At 38.8% G+C, this 27,655-nt stretch overlaps 1 protein-coding gene across 8 annotated transcripts in view; it reads right to left on the bottom strand.

Moving 5' to 3' along the window:
- The window catches only part of SDCCAG8 (SHH signaling and ciliogenesis regulator SDCCAG8), a 156,942-nt gene that overhangs the window by 106,736 nt on the left and 22,551 nt on the right, over window positions 1-27,655 (bottom strand). For 7 of the 8 annotated variants that reach the window (XM_048843714.2, XM_048843713.2, XM_048843722.2 and 4 more), the window contains 6 exons: window positions 25,960-26,024; window positions 23,450-23,638; window positions 21,444-21,582; window positions 15,153-15,305; window positions 9,008-9,142; window positions 5,722-5,838 (listed from right to left, as the gene is read on the bottom strand). In XM_048843714.2, the coding sequence (XP_048699671.1) occupies window positions 5,722-5,838; window positions 9,008-9,142; window positions 15,153-15,305; window positions 21,444-21,582; window positions 23,450-23,638; window positions 25,960-26,024 (798 nt within the window). The remainder of the gene's footprint in view (window positions 1-5,721; window positions 5,839-9,007; window positions 9,143-15,152; window positions 15,306-21,443; window positions 21,583-23,449; window positions 23,639-25,959; window positions 26,025-27,655) is intronic. The other variant, XM_048843718.2, reaches the window with a different exon arrangement.

Below are 27,655 nucleotides of genomic sequence, written 5' to 3'. Positions count from 1 at the left end.
CCTCTGCACCCCTCCTGCACCCCAACCCCCTTCCCTGAACCCCCTCATACACCCTGAACCCCTTCTCTGCCCCAATCCCTTGCCCTGAGCCCGTTCCTGCACACCGCACTCTCTCCCATATCCTGCACCTCAACCCCGGCCCTGCATAACATTTCCCCACCCAGATATAGCCCTCGGCCCAAAAAGTTTGCCCGCCCCTGCTCTAAACAGGAAAATGGCATTTGTGTTCTGTAGGGGGCTTAATGTATAATGGTGCTAGACTGCAGTAGTCAAGGCCATAAGCTTGGGACTTCATGTGAGTGGACCTGAGGACTGTTGAATACCTTCAGGAAAGACTTGGTAATGGCTATTTGTGCTAAGTCTGATTGGTATTGAACAGAGTTGTGCCCTTTCTTCACCAGTCAAGCATTTCCCTTCTTTGATTGGTGATGTGAACACAAAGACTTTACTATAATCCTCAAAGGTAGTTCACCTTCAGTTTTGTTCAACCCTAACTTTCACATTTCCTATCATGAGTATTTTACTATGCAATTTTACGGTATAAGTTAACATAACTTTTGTCATGGATTTATTTTTTCCAGAGGAAGTAGGGGAGAGATCACCACCCATGATTCTTATAAATTTATTGATCAAGAGCTACCAGGTTTCATAATTCCTGAGCCCAAGCCATATTTGAAAACTGGGCCCTGTAAATTTACAACCATTCTTCAAGGAGTGTGGGGTGGAGGATGTCATTTAACAGATTCTTGTTAAAGTAAACATGCAGGGGGGGTTTTGTATATAATATTAATATAGTTTTAAAAAAAATCTTGTGGTAGCCTTTAACGATATGAAACAACACAGGAAATCAGAAAACAGTTATACAAATTATCACATCCTGGTCTCCTAGATGCCTCAGTACTTTGGCCATTCAGGACAAAGTCAGACAATCAAAACTGCACATTTTGTACAACTGTAATTGTACATTTGCCGTAGCTTATTTTGGAGCAAAAAGACTTCCCTGTGTTCTCTTTTCTGTGTCTAAAGCACACTCTTGTCTGCCTGGCTAATGGAGTCATTACATCTCTGACTAAAACCACAATAGCTATACTGACTTTTAAATACATACATACAAAATATATAGTACTAGCCTAACTTCATCAATATTGTCGACTCTTCCCATTTTACTGAGGTTCTCATCATGATTGGTGATTTTTGTAAAGCCCCATCTTGTGAAGTCTAGTGGTTACATGAGAATCTCAGCTTTTATTGGCGGGGTGGGAGGGGGTTCTAGCCCTTAGGGATGCAAGGAAAAGCTTGAAAACATGACTCCTACAGGCTCAAAAACCAGAAGGTAAATAAAAATCACTAGATTTTAAAACATATTTTGTGTTTTTTAGGGGCCTGGCTCATGATTTTTTGGATCACTTGAAGTTGGTAATACTGCTTCATAAAAATGAATTTAAATTAATCAGTCCTTGAATTTGGTCTGTTATTGGAAAGTTACATTAGCTTAGCCCTTAAATCAGATCCTCCTTTTAACATTTCATGAACACGTCTAAACACTGGCCTATGACTGGTTATCTCTCGCCAATGCAGAGTTAGTAATCCTTGCATCTATACTTTCTAAACTAGATTACATTTAGTGATTGCTTTATGGCCTACCAGGTAAAACATTCTATAAATCTCTTTTACAAAACACTTTCATATTATATTTCACATACAATTCCATTCCTCATCCTAGATTCTTGTGGAATAATCTATAACTATATAACATAGGTGCCTTTTATTATTTACAAAAATGCTGAAACATGTACATCTTTCAACTGAGTCTAGCCCATGCAGGTCAATGACTTCCCAATTCCTTTATATACAGTTTTGGGCTCTGAAGCCTAGATACATGAGCCTCCTATTCCTTAGTTTAAGACCTTTGGGTTTGAACCTGCCTCAGACCTGGAACTCAGTTCTTTATTTTCTCTCTCAGAACAATGCTAGGTGTAATTTTAATGCCAATTCTAAAAGAATGTTTTCCCATAGTTTCAGTCTCACTAAGGATTTGGCTTTGTTTTTAACTTACAGTTTGATTTTTCAATAAATAAAAAGTAAAAATGAAAAACATTTTGTGTAGATTTCTCAAATAAGATTCAACATGTTCCTTGTTTTATAACAAGATAATAATGAGATAGCTGTTCCCAGTAGCGTAGATGCAGTAGTGAAAACTCTGTGCAACAAATTGGCAGGGAGATGGACTAAATGACCCAATATGTAGGTCTTTTTCAACTCTAGATTCTATGATTCCTGACTGAGACACAAAATAAAAGAAAAAACAAGGAGTACTTGTGGCACCTTAGAGACTAACAAATTTATCTGAGCATAAGCTTTCGTGGGCTAAAGCCCACTTCATCAGATGCATGCGGTGGAAAATACAGTAGCAAGATAGATATACAGAGAACATGAAAAAATGGGGGTTGCCATACCAACTCTTAACGAGACCAATCGAGTAAGATGGGCTATTATGAGCAGGAGAAAAAAAAATTTTTGTAGTGATTTCCCCCCCCCCCCCTGCTGTTAACAGCTCACCTTGATGGATTGGTCTCGTTAAGAGTTGGTATGGCAACCCCTTATGGCAAACGCTTATGCTCAAATAAATTTGTTAAATCTCTGAGGTGCCACAAGTACTCCTCGTTCTTTCTGCTGATACAGACTAACACAGCTACCACTCTGAAAATAAAAGAAAGCACGTTCTAAGCCATAACAACCGTTTTATTTTTATATACTGCCACTGACCAAGAGATGCTGTTTTGAGGAAACACTGAATTCATTGTGTTAAAAGTACTTTTCCCCATTATATTGCACTAGCTGTGCACAAATTATTTTATTTTTAAATGTACTGTATAATGGTTCAAATTCCATGAAGGTACTAAAAAGTGAAGTCTATATTGCATTAAATAGGCAAAAATATTCTGCCATACATTAAGGCCTGGTATTATTGGTATATTAAGGCCAGTTATATTGGTATAAAAGTCCCTTAAAGGAACAGGCTATAAAGTATAAAGCAGCATTAAAGCACTATAAATGCACACTAGGCAGGGGGGTTGGACTTTAACTATATTGGTAAAATTAAAATAGTACAATTTGTGTGTACACATGCCCTTAGGTATACTTGCCATAAATTCTGTTTTTTCAGAATCCTAAAATATCATAGGACCATAATGTTCATACTACAGATTATTCATCAAATAAGGTGGTGCAGCAGGTTAGTATACAAAACAAACTTGCCTTGGGTGTATATTTTACAATGTTAACACTTCACATGAATGTAATACATACAAAGTACACCTTGAACAGGAACTAAATCCCAGCAGAGGGAGGAAGAGAGGGAAAAAGAAAGAAAATAGAAATTCAATCATGTTTTCTCTTCCTAAATTCATTTTAAATTTCTCTTTAACAAGCCATTAGAAATGCGGACTTTGGTCATAAGAGAAGATATTTAATAACCATATGTTCCTATTTGTACATATAGAAACTATGTCTTTCCCACCATACCTGGGCACATTAAGCCAATAATTTAAAAACTCCGTTTCATAAAAAACTTAAATTTACCCACAACATAAATTACATTTTGATTAGATAGCACATTAAACCAATTTTCAGTAAGGGAAACTTATTGGGAAATTACAACTTTCTTCTCAATTTCAAAGAAAACATACTAAAGTAAAATAAGGTACTAATGATTTTACTAGTATATCAGCCAAGTGACCCACTGTCCACTTTTAAAAATTAAATATATATTTATTATGAACAGATGGTGGCCAAGGAAGGTATCAACTCTGTCTCTTAGCCAGAAGGTCAGGTCATGGCTGAGAAACCAAAGAACAATTGCTACTTTGCCATCCATAAGATGAGACATTACATTTTTCTTTTCTAAACATGAAGCTAAATGTAAAATAAGAACAGCTTATTTACAATAAGAATTTTAGTGACCTCTTACATTTTTATCAAAGCGAAATAGCTACACTTATCTCACTATCATAGATTGCTTTATGTAGTTTCTATTATTCAGCATATAGAGCTTTGTTGATTACTAGTGTTATTAAAAGCCTAACCTAGAAAATTACCAGTAAATACCAAGAACAATGATTATTTAAACACATATACTTGTTTTTCTAGAATCCAGCAATCACTTTCAAAAAAATGTTTGAAAACCTAAATATGATACGTTATGCTTCAGGGAACAACCCCTCCTTTTAAAATGTACCAGGGTGCCAATTACCATTTTTAACATTTATTATTCCCATAATGGTAAAGCACAAGTAATCCTAAATGTAAACTTAAATATTTTGTTACATTGTCTAGTTTGTCAAAAAAGTTAACCTTGGGGAAGGCTGCAGAACGAGACTTTCGATGCAAGATTCTTCTTTGAATACTTTATTGCACACTTCCTAGTTCATTAGAATGCCAAGACTATGCCAACTCTCTTATTTGAGATATCTGTCAAGACAGAAGATGAGCTTGTATTTGTGTTTTTCAAGTGTTCTTAGACCATAAGGATCTGATGAAAAAAACTTACAAGGCCCTTTTATTGCTGTACTGTACAATCTGACATAATAAATAAGTTTTTTAAAAGAATTATTTTAACTAGTAAATATATAACTTAAAACAATGCATAATGTGTCTTTTGATTATAATTTGATTTAGTATTGTTTCAATTTTGAGTTAAGATACATCTTTTAAAAAAAAGTTAATGGCTACAAATTTTCTATGGCTACCCATCAAGATTTTGTAGTGCTAGTAAATAAAATATCTTTTCAATTCATAACACTATGTTTTTCCTGCATATATTCCTTGCAGATGAACTGATTTGTTCACACGATGAAAAGGGAAAGAAAAGTTTTAAAAATGTTGGATAAACAGCTGTACATAGTATTTAAAATTTAAACACACTGAAATACAACGTACGTAAATACTTTTCTGTGTACTCAGAACATACTGCCAGTCTCTAGTCATGTATACGTCATATTTCATGAAACAAGAATAGGAAGTTTGAACACTGGAAATGTAAATGGTGAGTCACATTGAAAAGAGGGGGATTTAAAAAAAAATGCAACATAATATCTGTTTGAACTATTAGTGAAGTAAGCTGCAGTACACCCTAATATTAATATTTGCTAATAAGGGATGTCTTCTCAGTCTACCTGCAAGGCATACACTGTTTTTTTAAGTAGTACAAACTCATCTTTAAATTACCAACAATTAATTCCTAGTGGCATATTTGCATAAATCTGTTTCTTACTTTGAAACTTTTCAATGAATCACAAAAATCAATTGAACTTGAATCTTTAAAGAAATTGGTAATGAAATGATACACTTTGCCTTATATACTTCAAACTTTATCCTTGTCTATGTTTTGTCTTGCTTTGTATGCATACCCATTTTATATGTTTATGAGTGAGATGTATAACCATATGTATATAGTACATAGGCTCAATATGTATAAAATCTATCATATGTGTTCATACACTGTATATGAAGACTATGATGAGTATTATGTAATACTGCAACTTTTTAGGGTTGAAAACAAGGATAAGGCAGGCAAGAGGCATTTCTTTAATAGTAATAGCTGGCTGTTTGCCATTAGTTTAGAATCCACATAACAGTAATAAATGACCAGTATCAGAAAAATGAATCATTCCAACTTCAGAAATAACCCTACTGCAAAGTTATGGCAGTATCATTTCTTACCTGGTCCTTAATTTCAAGCTCCCTTACAGTTTTTGTTCTGTACTCTCTGTGCTTCTTTTCTGCCTCATCCTTCTTGATTTTGGTTTGATTCAACTGAAAACGCATTTCTCCACACACCTGTTAGATTACACAGACAACATGATCTGTAGCTTGTGGAACCCACAGTGTAATGTTTGGTAGTTAGATCTTTTGGTGCCCCCTAGAGATCGTTTGAATCTAGCACATTTTTATTTACAGATATTTTAAGACTACATATGGTAAATGTTTTTTATATAAAAAGGTGGATCTGGAATCCTTGTATTGTCATTAACTTTGAAATATGCAGTGCCGGCTAGATTCAATTATATTTGGATCAAGATTTTGTAAAATACTTACGCTGTCAATATATGTGCTACTAAATACATTTAAACTACAGTTGCTATTTATTAAATTTTCTTCCATTCTCTTTTTAAAATCCAAAGATATTCTAGGATCACACTTTCAAATGCTAAAATTAAGGGATGTGTTCAGGCACATGATTTCCTGTTTTGCCATTTTTTTTCTCCAGGTAGGAATGAAAATCTTGAGATTGCACTGTAATTATTTTCAGAGTTCTATTGAAACACTATATTCTCATTAATAGATTGAACATAAATTCCTTAACAGCAACAACTTATTCAAATGTGTATGTACATGGACACTGAAAAAGCCAAAAAAGCACCCAAAGGACTTATTTTGGTTGGAGAGACAGCGAGAATTCGTTTTCAGAAAGGTAACTTATATTCCATTCTGGATCCTGACCTCTTCCAGACCAAAACATTTGATGATGTTCTCTGTGTTGTCTCTCACCTCAATCTATCCCAAACTTACAGGGCCAGGGCAAGTGTTTGCTCTTCCCCTCTCTACGTTTTGGGAGCGGGTCTGTCTTCTTCCACATTCACAATCCAGGGGTTTAGTGGGCCCTGTTTGATGTCAAAAAGCAGAGGTTTTGCACAGGATCTCTGCCTCTCCTTCCCCATTTAAGACAATAACCCCCAATTTGTGAGTGACCGTTTCAGGTTAACAATTCAACCTTAAATGCACACTCAAAAATGTTATCCCCCTGGCTCCTTCCAGGGGATTCTACTTACCCTCTCCTAACACTTCAGGGGTGAGAGCTGCCATTCTTTCCCTCTCAATTTACCTTTCTCCTCCTCATTCCCTCTGTAACCCACTGTGAAAGGGCAATATCAGCAGAACCCTGATCGCTGACATTACTGCAGCTTCAGCTGGAGTCAACTATATACTTTTTGTTAGGTGATTGTGAGTACCTGAGTGGTAATCACTGGGCTAATGAGGTAATTGGAGAGAATAAGTGGAAGGACCAGGAACAGGAAGCAAGAACCTCAAAAGGAGGCTCAGCAGGAAGCTTACAGGGTAAGCCTGGGTTGAGGAGTGAGGTCTGCAGGAAGCCTCCCCTGGCTGTAAGCTTGCAGTACACGGTGTTACTATGTAAGAAAAGAATAACTACACACCTTGGTAAAAGATAACCTGGCGTGTGTTTGTGAGTGTGAAACCATACGAACTGACCAGTCACAGTGCAGTTCACCGGGCAGAAACGGAGGCACAGTGTAACACCCACTCACATTTTTCTCGATACTCCCTCCCCCATGCACAGCCTCTTCTTAATTGCTCTCTATATTTTCCCTTCATTCCCCCACAGTCTCTCCTCTTTCACAGTCTCCTTCTGCCACCCAAATTCCCCTACCCATCCTATTCCTGTCTCTTCCCAGTGTTCTGTCTTTTTAAGAAAAAAAAAAACCCCACAATAGAATACAGGAAAATCTAACTTCTGAGGGCCAACTGGCTTCAGTCCTCCTGCAAACAATGAGACAGGATGGTCCTCTTTACAAAAAGCAGCCTCACCTCCTCATTCAAAGAATGTAGTGAAATGGTGGCAATCTTCACCAAATACAGCCTGAGAATTCAGTCCCATTGACAGTAATGGGAAATGGTTTTTTTTCTCTTTTTTGGGGGGGGTGGGGGGGCTCAAGAATTTAAATGCCAGAGAATGGGAGATGAGAAATTAAAAAAAATATATATGAAATTTAATACAAATGCTAAGAGTTGCCAACTCTGCCTTTCTGCCTCCTCTTTTTCATCAGAAGGGAGACCATAAGACAGGCTTCTTTCTCCATTTCACAGCTGAGGAGGAAAAAAAACTAACTGCATCCCATCCCAATTCTCAATATGCAGCTGACAGCTGAGGAATCAGAGGTGAGGAAAAGCTGACCAGAAGCTCATGCTACAGTGCCCCTTAGTGGCCAACAGAGCAAATTGCTCTAAGAAACTGCAGCTAGCTGCTGAGAAGCCCTTTGGCCTTGGGTTTAGAGGGCAGGCACATATCTCAAATGTCTATTTCAACAGACATCTCTCATTTTAGTACTAAAATCATCTATAGTCTACACAAATTTGGTGTCCCCTCACCTTTATTGCTGAAAACTTTTTACATCAAAATAAAGAATGATGCTGAAGCTACAAGAATTATTTACACTAAAGTAAAATCGATCCTATAGTATTTTATTTTTTCTGCTTGAATTCTTTTTTCCCTGTCTCATTCTGGGACATACAATGCATCCCACATTTGAGCCTGAGAAGACTGAATGGTATGTAGGTGGCTAGGACCACCAAAACAGGGGATTTCAGTTAAACCAGGATAGTATTTATATACAAAACCAATTCAACCTAAACAGCAGAAAGAGGCCTTCTTAAATGCATAAAACTAGCACTAGTATTATGAAGAACAGAAAGTCTACAGAAAAAAAATAGTGTTTTGAATTTTAACCACAAAATAAATTCATGCTACTCTTTACTCATTTTAGCTCTGCAGAGCCAAAACAGCTATGGAAGAGTGAGTTGAATCCTGTTCTATCCCCTGTATCAACAGAATTATTAATTAAATGTTGATTGCATAGTTTTTAAAGTGATTTTGCATGGACCAGAAAAAAAATAAAAGCTCAGATGTGATGTAAGGTTGTAAATGCTATCGGAAAATTTTTGAGAACCCCACAATTAAATATATAACATTAAAATTTATGTATTTTAGACTATTTAACCGCTTAAACTATGTTAAAGAGGAAAGAATACTGGTTCACAACATCATGCAGCAGATTTTCATAATACAAGTGTTTTGTTTTCAGAAAGCCAAATTTATCAATACCTTCTTTTCAAATATGTTTTATAGAAAATACACAGTATGAAGCATTTCTCACCATGTGATCTTTCAAACCACGATAACAAGCAAATACTCATTTGAGATTGTCTCTACCTTATTAACTTCCATCTCCTGAGAGGTAAGTTGGTTTTGGGCTTCCTCTAGCTGGTTAGCTATTGAGTTCTTCTCTCTCGTAATTTTCTCTAAACGAGCCTCCAGTGTCGCCACATTCTGAGACAAAACCATCACCTGCAGAAAGAGAAACACTATAGTGAATTAACCAGAAACCTTATACAGGGCCAAGTTCTGAAATCTTTACTCCTTGAAAGCAATGGGAATTTTGCCCAAGTACGTACTGTGGACCCAATGCTGCATTCCTTCACATCAAAACTTGATTTTAAGGCAATAGGAATTTTGAGTAAGCAAGAAATGCAGGCTTTACTTTAATAAGAGCTGCAGAATGATTAGAACAGCAAAGTTTATTTTAAAGTGATTTAAGTATGCATTTGAAATATTTTCAGTCAGCCAAACTACTCTACAGGACTTCTTAATATGCGTAATGATGTTGGAAGAAACCCTTCTTCGAGAAATGATGCAGATGTGTATTCCACTTAGACGAGTGCGCACCCGGCGCACCAGAGCCACAGAATTTTTCCTACCAGTACCTGTAGAGGAGCAGCGCTCATGCCAATATCCTTTCCCTTGACTATATGAGGTGCTGCTTTCCCAACCCCCCTCAGTTCCTTCACACCAAATGCCCAGAGACTAGACTCTGATGCAGAGGAGACAGAGGATGGGTCATGGAATATATGTCTGCATCACATCTCTAAGAACCATAGCTACAGTAAGTAACCATTTTTCTTCTTTAAGCAGATGTAGCCATATTTTCCAGTTAGGTGACTCAAGCAGTTTTCCCAGAGGATGGGGCTCACAGCCTATTTAAACAAGGAATGTAAGACCACCTTCCCAAAGTCTGCATCTGCTCTGGATACCGCGGTAATGGAGCAATGGTTTGTAAACTTGTATCGACAACCAAGTGGCAGCCCTGCAAATATCCATTATGCAGATGTCACTTAAGAACACTACTGATTTAGCTTGCACTCTAATAGAATGAGCTTGCACCCAAAGAGGGGCTGTGGCCAAAGTGGTTTTGTATGCAGCTTTGATGTAGGAAGTTACCCACTTACAGATCATCTGAAAGGAGACTGCCCATCCCTTCATATGGGGTTTAGTCCTGTCCAGATAAAAGGCCAGACATTGTCTGATGTTCAATATGTGAAAAAGCTCCTCCTCTGGAGATTAATGTGGCTTAGGGAAAAAACAAAACAAAAAAACTTACAGGCAAGCATACCACCTGGTTTAAATGAAACAGAGATCCCTTTACACACAAATTTCAGTTGCGGCCACAATGTCACAGTCTTTGGAGAACTGTAAGAAGGCTCTGCCAGCAAAGCCTGCAACCCTCACACACTCCTTGCAGATGTTATCGCCATGAGGAATGCAAATTTTTGACATAAGGGAGAGGAAAGGGGCAAGATGCCAGAGGCTCGAATGGAGATCCCTAGATAGCTGCTCTAACAGTGTTAAGGTCCCACAAGGGAACCGGTTCCCGCTCCAGTGGATGGAAACTAAGGATTCCTTTCAAGAATTTCACCACCATGGCAGCGGAAAACACCGATTTTCCATAAATGGATGAAAGGCTAAGATCACCACTAGATGCGTCCTCAAATGAGCTACGCCTAAGGCCCAACGACTGAAGATGCAGTAAATACTTCAAGATATCTAGTATACTGGCTGAACTCCATGGGCCAAAGACCACACTGAAAAATGCTTCCACGTTGCCGAATAGGACATTCTGATAAAGGGCTTTGTAGGACCTGTTGAACAGCTGCTGAACATTGCTCTTCCTCCTTGTTCAATCACGGAGCAGCAATGCTGTGAGATGTAGGGAAGTGAATGCACAATGCAGACTGTGACTGTGAATCTGTGTAAACAGGTTGGGATGGAAAGGAAGGGATATGGGAAGCTGAATTGACAGCATGAGAATGTCAGAAAACCAGCACTACCCTCAGCCATGCTGGGGCAGCAAGGATGAGGCTGGCGCAATCCACTTTCAGTTTGAGGATGAGCTGTGGAACGATTGGGATCAGAGGAAAAGAACACAGGAGAGCTACCTAGTAAATCTGTCCTTTTGGAGACCTTATCCTTAGGAGTGATCTTAAACCTGCCCTGACATCTCTATTGTTCACCGCGGTTACGACTAGGGAATTTGGGGGCAGATGGGAGTAAAAGCCGTCCTACACTGGGACAAAATAGCATTTCTCCATATGCTTTGCAGGTGGGGGTACTGAAGCCAGTGTGGTCTAGGGTGCATTGTTGATAGGGAGGACTACTCTCCCAGGAGCAGACAGCTTTAGGATATGCATTAACTTATGGATGTTCTCCTGAAGAAACTCCACTTAGAATCATAGGATATCAGGTTTGGAAGGGACCTCAGGAGATCATCTAGTCCAAACCCCTGCTCAAAGCAGGGCCAATCCCCAAGTTTTGCCTTAGATCCCTAAATGGCCCCCTCAAGGATTGAACTCACAACCCTGAGTTTAGCAGGCCAATGCTCAAACCACTGAGCTATCCCTCCCCTCCAATTGAATGTCCAGGAAGCAGCCACATTCTGCAAAAGGTCCTGATGGGCCTTAAAATCCTTTGCTATTGGAGCACAGAAAGAGCCACACACTGCTGCATCATCCAGGAATGAAGAGTAGGTGGTTAACTGGACTGGTGGAGCTGAAAGGGGCAGCTCCATGGATTCCGCACAGGGAAGGCTCACTGGTACCTGAACCTGCAGTGGGTCAACAGTTCCCACCACTGATCTGCCCGGTGACCTCACCTTAGAGTGAGCTGAGAAGTGCAACCTCTGTGACTGAGAAGTGTCTCACAGATTCCATGGAGGTCACTGATAAGGATAGGGCATTGGTGGCCAGGGGCCCCACTCGTGACTGTGAGATGAATGCCAATCTCCATAAATACTCCCCGATGTGAGTCGTGTGATAGAGAGCAGGGGAAGGAAGATCCCAACCTCAATACTGAGGAGCTTTGGGATTCTGGGGATAAAGGTAGAGCCACTCCTGAGGAGCAAGTAACCAGTCTGACTCATCCATCACCCAGAATGAGCCAGGGACCAGCACCGATGGTAAAAGTGGTACTGTTGGCACCAAATACTCTGGTGCTGGAAGCAGCGTCAACCCCAAAGTCATCAGGGTTGCTGAAGCAGCAGATGGTGCTGAATTTGAGCTGCCACAGTGACATTCTTTCCTGGATGTCTGGCTGGTGGGTCTTGCCCACATGCTCAGGGTCTAACTGACTGCAGTATTTGGAGTCAGAAAGACATTTTCCCCCGAGTCACATTGGCAAAGACCCTGAAGGTTTTTCGCCTACCTCTGCAGCATGGGGCACTGGTCACTTGCAGGTTTAAATTAGTATAAATGATGAATTCTCTAACTCAAAAAGTCTTTAAATCATGATTTGAGGACTTCAGTAACTCAGCCACAGGTTATGGGTCTATTACAGGAGTGGCTGGGTGAGGTTCTGTCGCCTGAAATATGCAGGTCAGATTAGATGATCAAGATGGTCCCTTCTGGCCTTGAAGTCCATGAGTCTATTGGTGGTGCTGACTGCAACAGTGCCAAGGAGTTTCCCTGGGGCAAGGTCCCTTGCACTGAGCCCAGTACAAGTCTTGCTCTGCAAACCATGGAAGGGGAACATCAGAGTGTAGTGCCAATGGACCTAAGGCTTCAGCGGCCCATTCACCCAATGGGGCTGTAAATGATGCAGCCCTGGCAAAGTCCTGGACCAAAGGAGATATAGGGATGGAACGGCAGAGATGGTCTGTAGCCACCTGGCATGCCACTGATAGAAATAAGTCAATGCTGGCATCACCCTCATCAGTACCAGACTCTAGCCACCTGAGTCCATTTCACGAACAATCTACAGATTGAACACTGTTCCTTGACATGGGCCTCACTCAAGCACAACAAGCATTGCATGCGGGAATCGTTGTTGGGGATTGTTCCCCTCACATGACAGACAATATTTAAACCCCTGTGAGGTTAATACAACTAACATTAATCTAAGTAATACTAAGTGTACTAACTAACTACACACAACAAGAAAAAAAACAACAACACTAAACTAGTGAGAGTTTGTGAGGTTAAGATTACCCAGTTCTCCAACTCCAGCCATGAGCAGTCACAAGGAACTGAGGGGGCTCAGGATGGCACTGCTTCATGTAGTAAGGGGAGGGTCTATGGCCACGAGGCACAATGCCACCCCTGTATGATACTTCTAGGCAAAATTCACCAGCTCTAATGCGCAGGGCATGCACACACCTAAGTGGAATACACAGCTGCATCTACTCAAAGAAGCAGCAACAGGTTCACTATTCCTGCAGCCTAGATAACATCTACTTACCTATCACTTAGACTCTGATTTTGATCAACTGGTAGCAAGGGGAACCATCTTATGCCCAAGAGAGAAACAGTTACAGAAACTTACCCTGTCACTATAGATATACTCAAATTTTATTTCTAAACTGAGGTAAAAATCTCACCCCTGTAGCTCAAAGCAGATGCAGTGTAGCAGTAAACAAAAGCCAACTCAGTATGTTCAAAAATTACAATTTCATTTTTTCAAACAATATAGTTGAATTAATATTTTGCTGAATGATAAAAAACACTGTAACAATAAAACAAAGCTGTTTGCCCTTGAGCTGTTTAGCCCTGAAGCTGCCTAATGTAAGTGGAAATAATAGGGCCTGACAGTTCTAGGTTAACGTTATAGGAAGTCAAAAGCTGGACCTAGAAGGTTATGTATTCACAACTACACTTCAGTCATTATATATCCACCTGATTTATGGACTCATGCCAGACTGTTCCTCTAACAAATCACTTGTTAGGGAAGTAATACAACAAATTCAAGAGAAGATCAATTTAATGCATAGTACAAATAAGGTATTTTCCTGGCACTTAATTTCAGTTATCACTAGTACAAATGTATAATAATTTTTCTACCAGACTCAAGACTAAAGACACCCAGCAACTAACGCTAATGCTAATTACCAACTATAAAATCACAGTATTATTATAATATATTTGTGAAGTGCCATGCTTGCCTAAAACAAGATATTAAGACGACTGCAAGTCCTCGGAGCAGGAATCAGTTAAATAAGACAACACACAGTGCCACGAGAAGCTAAGTTTCAGTAACAGTGAAAATTACAAAGTTCTTGTTTATAAGGCAATTTTTATGCTGGAATGCATACAGTGCTGATGAGGGGAGGAAACGGGGAACAATTGTACCAGGGCCCTGAGCTCAGAGAAGCTCCCAAAACATCTGTAACTGGGGTAAAATGGAAGGAGGGGGGGTCCCAAGTGACATGATATACTGGGACCCCAAATTTCTCTCGACAGTCCTGAGTGTATACTCTGTGGTTCTAAAGTACAGCCATAATTACACAGTGAAATCTAATATGTACTACTTGCAAAAGATAAACCCCTGTCTTAAACAATCATAGATATATAGATATTAAGATCAAAAGGGACCATCAGCTAGTCTGATCAGCTAGTCTGACCTCCTGCACAATGCAGGCCACAGAATCTCTCACCCACCCACTCCTGCAATAAATCTCTCACCTATGTCTGAGCTTACTGAAGTCCTCAAATCATGGTTTAAAGACTTTAAATCCTGGAGTGCTTACTCTGTTTTCACTCAGTCCCAATTCAGGCAAACTTCTTGTGTACCATCAACAGCTAAATTCCCGTCACCAAAGTTTTAGTCCAGGTAATGGTGTTAGGGGCAACTCGGTTTTCAGATTTTAGGTTGGGCTTGCAGGATTATTGCTGTGAAGACTCAACAGTGTCAGTCCGAGAATCTGGCAGTTGTACTGTTTTCACAACATATGCAAACTGTACTTCTAATAATTCAGTTACATTTCATTTGGTTCGATATTTTTAACCTGATTATTTTTTGGGGGGAGAGGGGAAAGTTATTATTCCACAGAGATTAAAATAACCTGTAATGTGCTGTATTGCTTTTTAAGGTCTTGATGCAAAGAAGCGTATGAATATATGCTGAGTCAGAAATAAGTTTCTGTTTACTGGGTTCACAAATCCATACAGTAGTTTTACTGTATCTAACTTATTGCAATAAAACCACTGCATGTTCCTTAGCCACATATGGATGAAAAAAAAATTACTAGTGTTACCGTTGATGCCAAGTCCTCTCTTTCTTTCTTCATTTCTCCTCGCAGGGCTTCTTTTTCACCAGTCCTCTTATCTAGCTGGGCAATTAGCTCCCTTTCAAGGCGATCCTTCTGTCTTTCCATCTCACTTTTCAGCTGTTCACACTGGACTAGAGCCTTTGGAAATAATATATTATGAAATTTAGAATGCATTCCATTATTTAGACTTCGGACAAGAAATAAACATTCCTCTAAAGTGAGGCATTAAGTAGAACAAGCCTGACATTCTCGTCTAATGCTTTCAGAAGAACTAATTGGCTATTAGAACAAAGTTTCATAGCTGTGCACAGATGCCTCTATATGTGTATTGGCATACCAAAAAAAAAAAAAACTACAACAGGATTGACAAAATGAGATTACACACACGATCTTTAAAAGACTACGTGTCCAAGGACAACTTGGTTGTCCAACAAGAAAATAGTCATTTCAATTGTGTTTAGAACCCATAATAAAGTTGATGGGATTTTCCAGAGTAATTTGTGTTTTATAGATGTCTGTCCCTCTCTCAAAAGTCTGTTCCTGATATAACCAGTGCTTAAGAATTCTGTGTGCATTTCACCCAAGATTGTCAAGGAAAACTTTCTGCCAATATTTGATTCCTTGTAGACACCAATAATCTGTAGTTGCATTCCATACTGTACGACGGAACAGTCCATTACAGTGGTCTACTCTCTTCCTATAGTGAAGTATTGGGTACAAAAGGCCAAGTAGAGTCACAGAAGTAATTTGGCAAAGTAAAGGGCTGAAAAGGCTGACATTCAGATTTCTCAAATGATAAGGAGTAAGGAGGCCATTTATTGTAATTCCAGCTTCAGGATGTATATGCTGATTAAAATTCTGGCTTAACTGACTGAAGAGCAAGTCGTAAGCAGGCAGCAAGGAACTGTTTCTCTCATCCAAACTGAGCTGTCCAGAGATGATGGACAGCAGGATTTTGCACAGCAAGCACAGACATGATGCTTCAGAGAAGGTACTGTATAAACAAAACCCAATCAGAAAAATCTACATTTTGTGATTAAGTCCCTCCAGCAATGGAGTAGGAAAAGATTATTTTAAATTGGTCTCATTTATTCATAGATTGGTCCTCTTTCAGCTAAATTAAGATATTCAAGGCACCATGAAAAAGCATTTTGGCTTTGATTAAACTAGGTCTTGTTTCACTAACATTCTTTCTTCAGCTTTTTTATATCCTACTTCAAGGAATCTAGAAGCCCTAAATGGATTTTATTTCCTTTGCCTTTTAAGTTAGATTTTCAAAGGAGTCTATGAGTAAGAGGGAAAAAAAACCTCCATCCAATATGTTCCCCATGTGCTGGAGGGGGGAGGAAAAACTACACCATTTAATTATCTTTAAAGAGGAGTCGGGCTGAGTCTTCCACACTCCCACTATATCTAATGCGAGACCTCTGGTAGTATCTATCCCACATTTAGAAAACAGTTATCTGAGATTAAATTAATTAATGCTATCACCACCACCACTTTCTATAGAAATCGGAGCCTTGGGCAGCTCTAAATCTCAAGCATCAGTAACTTCTTTCTCTACAGCTTCTTCACCATTTGAGTGAGAGAGACAGGGCCGTAAAAGCAAAATAAAAACAAAGGGACTAAAATATGTTGCAAGAAGAAATTTGTACTTGACAAATCCCCTGCTTCCCTGATTAGTAGCTCACTTCAATTCTATGTTTAAAATCCATCTCTCAGGTTTGCTTTAACATTGAAAGATTATCTTTGCCCTGTTAAGAATAAATAAAACTAACAGGGCAAGAGGCCATAAGCAACAGAAATGCTTAATGTTTCCAAAGACTGAGAACCTAACACCTGTGCCTTTCACAAACCGGACATCACTGACAGTTATCTTAATAGTTTTGGCCTACAAAGGCAAGTCGCCCACATGAATACTCCCACTGGATTCAATGAGACTTGCCAAAGAAAAAATAGGACTTGGCCCTATGAAAGAAACAGGACTGGGTGGTACAGTACCCAAAATAATTTGCATTCACGTAGCTGGGGGCGGAAAAAAAAAGAGAAAGAAAATGTTTGTTTTTTACATAAAGGGGCAGAAAGCTAGCAGTGTGTACATATGACAGTGGGTATCGGGTTGGGAGTATGGGCCAACCTCTGTAGCAGTACCCATGCTGCTGTCACAGGTAGTTCCCATGCACATGTGGAAGTCCATGCAAGTAGCAGTGAAGACTGCACAGGGAACATACCATGCATTTAGTTACTTTCTTTTCATTAGACCATCATGCACATAATGTGTGGTCAGATTTCATTACAGTAGAACCTCAGAATTACAAACTGATCTGTCAACCACACACCTCACTTGGAACTGGAAGTATGCAATCAGGCAGCTGCAGAAACAATAACAAAAAAAATGCAAATACAATACAGTATTGCGTTAAACTACTAAAAAAATAAAAGGAAAGTTTAAAAAAAAAAAGACTTGACAAGGTAAGGAAACTGTTTCTGTGCCTGTTTCATTAAAACTAAGATGATTAAAAGCAGCATTTTTCTTCTACATAATACAGCTTTGGAACTTTACTAAGTCAATGTTCAATTGTAAACTTTTGAAAGAACCCTAACATTTTGTTCAGAATTACGACCAATCTCCATTTCCAAGGTGTTCATAAACTCTGAGGTTCCACTGTAGTCTTCTCTCACCTAGATCTCTACTGATTTGCCTTATAAGGTTCATATCAAAATCAGGGCTGTCAAGCGATTAAAAAAAATGAATCATGATTAATCGCACTAAAACAATAATAAAATACCATTTATTTCAACATTTTTGGATGTTTTCTACATTTTCAAATACAGCACAGAATACAAAGTGTAGCGCTCACTTTATATTTATATATGTGCATTGTAAAAAACCAAAATAGTATTTTTCAATTCACCTAAGTACTGTAGTGCAATCGCTATCATGAAAGTTGAACTTACAAATGTAGAATTATGTACAAAAAACCTGCATTCAAAAATAAAACAATGTAAAATTTTAGAGCCTGCAAGTCCACTCAGTCCTACTTCTTGTTAAGCCAATCGCTCAGACAAACAAGTTTGTTTATATTGGAAGGAGATAACGTTACCTGCTTCTTGTTTACAATGTCACCTGAAAGTGAGAACAGGTGTTCTCATGGCACTATTGTAGCCGGCGTCGCAAAATGTTTACATGCCAGATGCACTAAAGATTCTCATATCCCTTGATGCTTCAAGCACCATTCCATGGGACGTGTCCATGCTGATGATGGGTTCTGCTCAATAACAATCCAAAGCAGTGCAGACCAATGTATGATCATTTTCATTATCTGAGTCAGATGTCACCAGCAGAAGGTTGATTTTCTTCAGGTTCTGTAGTTTCCGCATCAGAGTGTTGCTCTTTATGACATCTGAAAACATGCTCCACACCTCGTCCCCCTCAGATTTTGGAAGGCACTTCAGATTCTTAAATCACTTGGGTCGAGTGCTGTAGCTATCTTTAGAAATCTCACATGGGTATCTTCTTTGCGTTTTCTCAGATCTGCAGTGAAAGTGTTCTTAAAATGAACAAGATGGGCTGGGTCATCATCCGAGACCGCTATAACATGAAATATATGGCAGAATGTAAGTAAAACAGAGTAGGGGACATACAATTCTCTCCCCGAGTTCAGTCACAAATTTAATGAATGCATTATTTTTTTTAAATGAGCAACATAATCATAGAAGCATGTCCTCTGGAATGGTGGCCGAAGCATGAAGGGGCATACAAATGTTTAGCATATCTGGCACAAATACCTTGCAATGCCAGCTACAGAAGTGCCATGCAAATGCCTGTTCTCACTTTCTGGTGACGTCGTAAATAAGAAGAGGGCAGCATTATCTCCTGTAAATGTAAACAAACTTGTTTGTCTTAGTGATTGGCTGAACAAGAAGTATGACCAAGTCGACTTGTAGGCTCTGAAGTTTTATGTTGCTTTGTTTCTAAGTCCAGTTTTGTAACAAAAAGAAATCTACATTTGTAAGTTGCACTTTCGCAACAAAGAAATTGCTTGTACTTGTATGGGTAGAATTGAAAAACACTATTTCTTTTATCATTTTTACAGTGAAAATATTTATAATCAAAAATATACACTGATTTCAATTACAACACAGAATATATACGAAAATGTAGAAAAAACATCTAAAATATGTAATAAATTTCTATTTGTATTCTATTGTTTAATAGTGTGATTAAAACTGACTAATTTTTTTATCCCACTTAATTTTTAAGTTTATCGCATGAGTTAACTGCAATTAATCGACAGCCCTAACCAAAACAGTCCACATTTCTGACCTATGTTAAATTGAATATGATCTGGTAGAGAACATATTCTGTATTTGATACTAAAATAAAAAGCAAATTTTCAGACAGAAAATAAAGCCAAGGAAAAATTAACTTTTGTCATCATCTTATATGTGGTTGGAGCAAAAACAATGTTCTGCGCTCTTTGACAGAAGCCGGTCATTAACATACATCAGTGGTTCTCAAACCTATTTGATAAGGCCCCCCTTCTTTGTGCCTGTAGTCGTTCATCCCCCTTCCCCCGCAAGTACATATGCCACCACCCAGCTCTGAAGGCAGAGTGGAGAAGGTGCCCAGCTCTGAAGGCAGCACCACACCAGGAGGAGCACAGAAGGGTGGCAACATGAAAAGTGATATTTGTTAATATCTCTTTTCACAGCGGACTTAGCGGCCCATTTCCACCCTTACTTCTGCCTTGCTGCCGCCACCTCAGGGCTGACAGTTGGAACCCTGCCGCTTCCAGGTGAGGGATTGGGGTGGGGTGGAAGGAGAGCCGGAGCCCTAGCTGCCTCCCGGTGAAGGAGAGACTACGTGGCGGGGCTCCAGCTGTCTCCTCTATCCCCACCTTCCGGGTGTGCATTTCCCTTCTTCATGAGCATCAGTCTCCTGGGGCTGACAGCCAGAGCTCTTAAAACACACAGCTCGTGCCTCCCTTGGGAAGCCTGCTCCATAGCTTGAGAACCACAGACATGCAATTGCAACTCTGGGAATAATGTATCACAGATGATATTGTAGATGCACAAATAAGGAAACCAATAATCCATGTAAAATTTTAATTCTGTGAGCAGGGAACAAAACTGATAAACAGTTTAGATCTCTAGTAGGGCATTACACATACTGATGAATGACTGTCACCGATTCCTGCTACACATATATTAACATCTTTGAAAATCTGATACTAAGGTATTTAGGCACCTAAAGATGCAGATACACACCTAGTGGAATTTTCAAAAGCACCTTGGTGCCTAACTCCATCTTCAGGCATGTAGATACCTTTGGAAGTCTGGCTCCTGGTTACTAACAGTTAATGAGGGCTTTATTTCTTTCAACTTCTCTAGTGATTCAGTATGTGTGGTATTTCCCTCTCCCATCATCATTTCCCACTATTAACTCTGAAACTAGTTTTATGGTAATATTCTTTTTTAAGAACACATGCACTTTTATAGTGTCCCATAAATAATACCAGCAACTGATGCCCAGAGGGAGCATTATGTTAATCTTGTCCTTTCTTAATTAAAATATTCTGATTTAGTAGTAATTCTCTAATTACACAGTAGATGGCACTACATATCAAGATAATTTAATCTACATCAATTGAAGCTGACACCTATATAAAGTAATTAGTTTTAACCTAAGCACTAGATTAAACATTTGATTTTACCATAATAATTTTACAGTGCCCAAACACATACATCACTTTTATATATCATTTTACATCTTCACACACTTATGTGCATTTTAAAACAATTAATGCCCAGACTCAAAGGTCTCAGAACCTGGGGTCCAGACCAAACATTTATGCTGCAATTTTTAGTCCCACAGCCCGATCTCCATGAGCCCAAGTCAGCTGACCCAGGCCAATCGCAGAAATGTTATTACAGTGTAGACATACTCAGAGAGATTAAGTTATTTGCCTGAGGCCACAATGCATATCAGTCTAAGAACCTGAATTAGAACTCAAAAAGTCAAGTTCTGTAGTCAGATCATTAAGAATGTTTCCTCTCCAGGATCATGCTATTTCTCTTAAACGGTCTTATGAAGACCATCATCATATCAAACGCTTTAAATGAGCCTTTACTTCAAGACAGCTACATGATTTGGGTATGAAATAGTGTTTTACAGCCTAGGGGCCTTATTGTCTTGATGTGGAAACAAATCTAATTAACATTTAAGACAGTTAAGAATACTGAAGAACTATACCATCGTCTTACTAAATTTACCTTCATTTTTTCTAAATTGGCTTCTTCTGTCATTTGCACAGCTTGTTTCACTTGTTCATAAGCACTAGATTCCCTTTGTTGCATCTCACTCAGGTTCCTTCTTACTGAAACAAGTGCACCCATTAAGTCATCTCTTTCTCTGCATGAACAAAAAAAAAAAAAAAAAAAAATACAGAGACAAGAAACATAAAACATTAATGGACTGAAAAAAGCAGCGTCATAAGTAAAGTAAGACAAAAATCTGCATTAATATGTATTAAGTTTTAAAGACAGAGTAGCGCCAGCTCAGCACATACTAAAGCATAATGTGTAGGATGACCTCCTGTCCTTAAAAGCAGTGGGTTGTTAGTGAAGCTGCCAATAATGATGGCAGGGTTCTTGTCAGGAATTTATCCAAGCTAAATAGTACAAGTATGACCTTGTTTTAAAAAAAAAAAAAGGAAGGTACAAGGTCAATGACAAGCTTCAGAAAAAAACATAGGGCAAGGCAAAATGGGACAATACTGATAATGAATCATTAAGAATACATTTTTCTGCATTATATTTAAAGGAAAACTGCACTGAATCATATTAGTATCACAGATAACTAATATATATCTAAAGCCATTTGTACTCTGCAGCAAATTGGACCTAAATTCTGCTAAAAGATTTCTGGATTCTGTATCTCCATCACTTCTTTATTTAAAGAAAGAAATGTAGGTTATCATCTCCACATTTTCAGTTTTTGATATGCATAAGAGCTTTATATTGCTAATATACAGAAGAAGTCTTAGGTGCAGCTACAGGTTTTGGCAGCTGGCTCTTTTGACACCTCGGAAGGAGGCAGTTTGGATTGTGGAATAATCACAGTAGCAAACACTGATCTTTTCAAAGGTGCCTAAGAGAGTTCGGTGCTCAAATTTGACTGATTTTTTTCAGTGAGATTTGGGCACTTAGGCTTCCTTTAGTTTCTTAAAATCCTAGCCTAAATATTTCTGCTGAAATATTTCTGCAAAGCAGAGCAACAGTCAATTTTGTTGGACAAGATTTCAATGGAACAACACCGATTTATATCGCCCAAGAATCTGGTCCACAGACTTAAAATTGTCACCTCTAAGTTTCAGATCTAACAACCCATTGAGATGAATGGATCAGCCCACATATCTTGTTTCAAGCTATTCACAAACTCAGGAAGACAACAGTGTATTATTTATACTCTGCTTATGTTTCCCAGATTGATGGAGGGGAGGACAGGAGATTTTTGTATTTGACTGGTTAGCTACCTGAGTTCCTCTTTAAACAAGTATTTTGTGGTATTATAAATTATGTTAGAGTGCCTAGCATTTTGAACAGATTTTTTTTATTATTTAAACCTAATTAAAGAAAGAGAAACAGTTGCAAATTGTTCTTTTAAAGACCGCCATAAAAATGCTGCCTTCTTTTTACCCATGTATGGAATTACTTCCTTAACAGTACACTAGTTGGAGGTGCAGGAAGCAAAATATTAAGTCCTGGACTAGTGACAGGTTAAAAGTACAAACCAGCAAAAAGCAGACCTGCAATATTATTTACACAGACAAGAGAAAATGCACACACTTTGTTTTTTGTAGCTCAACTTTTCTACAGCTCCCAAAGATTCTTGTAAACAGATCAAAAAGAACTGTTGCATGGAGTATTAAAACAACACCTGAAGGAAACCTATCTGCAGGTACTGTACATCATAGTTAGAAAACACCATTGAAATCTTGTTCCCATTGAAGTCAAAAGGCAGAACTCCTAGGAACTTCTGTAGGGTCAGAATTTGACCCTATATTTGCCACTGATTTTTAAGCAGAACACCCAACAGAATTTTCTTACAGCACTACAACGTGATCACAGAAGAACAAGAAGAAAAAAAACCACCACACAATTTTTGGGAAATACTGTATTATTGTGTTAAATGTTAAAAATAAACCACTATTAAAATTAGCATTCCCTATTAGAAGCAATCAAGCTTTTAATTACAAAGTAAATGTCCATGAACCTACTTTGTTAGCCTTTCAATGGTCTGCATGTGGACATTGGAATGAGTCTGAGAAAGAACAGCCTCATGTTGTGCGCATTTCAGACAAAGACCACCAACCCTGTTGGAATTAGTTGTTGCAATAAGTGAATCTTGGTGCTTTAATCTTCCTTTTAGATCTTCACAATTCTTCTCAGATTCAGATAAGTCTTTCCTAGAATTAAGAGAAGATGTTGTTATAAGCAATAAATAAATGTTTCTACATTTATTTCAATAACTAGAAAGCTGTTATAACTAGAAGGACAAGGTGCATAGCCCATCAACTGTAAGGACATCCCAATATGCAAAGGGGGACCTAGTCAATCTGTGCGCACTTGCACTGAAGGCCAGCGACTATATGCTAGTCTTTATTCTCCTCTGTGGCGCAGTCACCACCTCCTTGCCTGTGCCTCACCCCTAGAAATTAATCTGCAACAAGTGCCAATACAGGAGAAAGGTGCCATATGATCCCTGGACCTGATGCCACAAGGTGCTGAGCACTCTGACTCTGATCCAGCAAAGCACTTAGGCTCATGCTTAACTTTAAGCATTTGAATTGCCCCATAGAATTCAATGCAACTACTCATCTACATACAGTTAAGCAAATGTTTGCGTGCTTTGCTGAAGCAGGGTCAGTGTCCTCAGCACCTTGCAAGATCAAGTCCCCAGTGAGAATCATCATTAAGCAGGTGGCTGCATTCTCCACTGGCTGAAGCTTTCAAAGAATTTGAAAACAGATTTATCTTTGACTCTGGTGTTTGTGCATGTTTTGCACTTCAAGATCATTCACTGTACTAGCTCAACTAGCTGTTACGTTTACTATTCAGTCATCATTTAAGATGGAGAATATGGGGATTAGTACAAGAATTGTAAGGTGAACAAGGAACTGGCTAAAGTGGAAATGACAAAGGGTTGTGCTGAAAAGGAGAACTATTGGGCTGGTCGAATGTTACTAGTGTAGTTCTCTCAAGGATCGGTCTTGGGACTGATCTGATTCAATATTTTCGATTAATGACCTTGGCACAGAAAGGAGTGTACTAATTAAATTTGCTGATTATGCAAAGTTGGGAGGCATCGTCAATATAGAGGAGGATCAGAATACTATACAGGAAGAATTGGTTGCATACTACTAGTACTCCTGGAGGAGGAGTAATAGAATGTAGTGAAATTTAATAGTACTGTACTAAGGTCATGCACTTAATGACTAATAAGCATTTCTGCTATAAGCTGGGGGGCTCTGCTATAAGCTGGGGGGCTCATCGTTTGGAAACAACAGAGGAGAAGACAGACCTGGGGATGTATTAGTCGATCACAGGATGATTATGAGCCACTAATGTGATTCAGTCATGAAAAAAAAAAAAAAAAAATCTGATCCTAGGATGTATTAGGTGAGTTATTTCCAGTAGAGATAGAGAAGTATTAATGCCATTGTACAAGGCACTGATACGAACTCATCTGGAATACTGTATACAATTCTGGTCACCCATCTTCAAGAAAGATTCATTCAAACTGGAGCAGAGGCAGATAAGGACTACCAGGATGATCAGGGAAATGAAGGACCTATGTGATGAAAGGAACTGGAAGAGCTTTATTTGTTTAGCCTAGCAAAAAGAAGGCTGACAGTAGATAGGATTATTCTCTATAAATACATTGGGGGGGTAACCAACAAGGAGGGATAAGAGCTGTTTAAGCTAAAAGACAATGGTGTGAAACAAAAAGTGGGTATAAACTGGCCATTAGAGGACGATTTCTGACCATCGGAAGTGTGAGGTTCTTGAACAGCCCCCCACAACAGCAGTAGCGGGGCAAACACCCTAACTAGTTCTAAGATAGGTAGCCCCGTTCATAAATTTATCAAGCTGTTCTATAGCAGGTGCCTGGACTTAATGACTGAGAAGGTCCCTTTCCTATGTCCTACATTCAGGTTTCCAGCATTGCAGGGTGTATATTTAAATTTAGCCTCTTTACCAGTAAGACACTTTCTAAAGAGACCACATTTTAATTCTGTGGATTAAGTTAATTGACACAATCCATTTAAGATCTGAAACTTGTGGCATAAGATTTCTATTATGGGATAGCCCTATTGAATTTAATAGAAAATGTATAACTTTTCTACACATTTATTTTTATTTTTTTTATCAGCTTACAAAATTTGAACAGTTTTATTTCTTCAAGAGAACTATGCTACAAAAGCCAGAAAGTCTAAAGAAAGGATCCTATTCTCTAGTAAATCTCTATATGATTTTTTAATATTGGCTTTATCCTTATTAAATTTGACAAATCTTTTCCATAAGTGTCATGTAATTAACTTGTTTTAAAATCGTGTTTTTAATTATATTTCAGAAAGAACTGTTTATATTAGAAAATGTAAATGTTTAATTGTCACATGTGCCTGATTACTTTTTTAAATTTCATTTTCAACAAGAGTGCAAACCATTGAAAACACTTGTGTTATTTACAAATTATTTAAAGGAAAAAATGGCCATTTCAATTTACCTTAGAGACCGTACTTGAGCTTCAAGTGTATCAGTCCTTTCTTGATAAAGAAGTTTTAGTTTCTCCTTTAAAAAAAGATGAAAGAAAACGGTATGAGTCTTCCTCTTTCCTCACAATTATCTCCTCTTAGCGCTTTATAGATAAATCCAAAAATTTGCTATATTCACTAATTTCCCCTGAAGATCAAAAATTTTCAACCCAAACCATTGGTTTCAGAACTAACTTTCCTTACTCTTTGTTATAAATATAAAGGGAAGGGTAAACCCCTTTAAAATCCCTCCTGGCCAGAGGAAAAATCCTCTCACCTGTAAAGGGTTAAGAAGCTAAAGGTAACCTCGCTGGCACCTGACCAAAATGACCAATGAGGAGACAAGATACTTTCAAAAGCTGGGAGGAGGGAGAAAAAACAAAGGGTCTGTGTCTGTCTGTGTGATGCTTTTGCCGGAGACAGAAAAGGAATGGAGTCTTAGAACTTAGTAAGTAATCTAGCTAGGTATGTGTTAGATTATGATTTCTTTAAATGGCTGAGAAAATAGCTGTGCTGAATAGAATGAATATTCCTGTCTGTGTGTCTTTTTTGTAACTTAAGGTTTTGCCTAGAGGGATTCTCTATATTTTGAATCTAATTACCCTGTAAGGTATTCACCATCCTGATTTTACAGAGGTGATTCTTTTTTTTACTTCTATTAAAAGTCTTCTTGTAAGAAAACTGAAAACGCTTTTTCATTGTTCTAAGATCCAAGGGTTTGGGTCTGTGGTCACCTATGCAAATTGGTGAGGATTTTTACCAAACCTTCCCCAGGAAGTGGGGTGCAAAGGTTGGGAGGATTTTGGGGGGAAAGACGTTTCCAAACTACGTTTTTTCAGGAACCCAGATAAAGTTTGGTGGTGGCAGTGGAAGTCCAAGTCCAAGGGTAAAATAGTCTGTACCTTGGGGAAGTTTTAACCTAAGCCGGTAAAAGTAAGCTTAGGAGGGTTTCATGCAGGTCCCCACATCTGTACCCTAGAGTTCAGAGTGGGGAAGGAATCTTGACACTCTTCTTTTCAAAAAGCTTAGATAATGAACTCTCACACTGATGCTTACTTATTTCTACACATCAAGCCATATCCTAAGCTAGTGTAAATTGCCACAGAGCCATTGATTTCAGTTGAGCTACTATGGTTTATACAGGTTGATGATCTGACCAATCGGGCCTCATAACAGGGTGAGCCACTGTCAAAGTGCCTGTTTGTGGCCTGGGGCAGCAGCCTGCCTTCATTTCCCCCTCTATTCAGGGCCCCGTAAAAACTCCATAATCCACTGGTAATTAAAAACACTCCCCTTCTAGGGTCAATTTTTTTTAGTCCTTCCACACACTAGCCCTCCAGGCCCCAACCCTATTTCAGTGTCTCTCTGACTCAGGAGACTCCGAAGCAGGGTTCAGTTCAAACAGTCCCTTTATTACTTGCAGCACTCATCTCAGGCCAGATACACCTTCCCAGGACTTCTGTCCTGACACTCCCCCCGTCTTAGCGCCCAATTGAACTGCCTTTCCCCAGGAGTTTGTCCCTTCCTACCTTAGCTCACCATGCCTGGCCTGAGTTAATCACATGTTCTCATCCATTATTACCCACCTGGGAAAGTGATCTGATCTTGTCAAGTTTAGAGCTGAGACCCCATTTTCCCTTAAAGGGGCCAATCACCCTATGACAGGCC

This window comes from Caretta caretta, chromosome 3, assembly GCF_965140235.1.
Source record: "Caretta caretta isolate rCarCar2 chromosome 3, rCarCar1.hap1, whole genome shotgun sequence".
NCBI classification, from domain to species: Eukaryota; Metazoa; Chordata; order Testudines; family Cheloniidae; genus Caretta; species Caretta caretta.
Note: the sequence above shows the minus strand (reverse complement) of the source record. Positions and strands in the feature narration are given on the sequence as shown.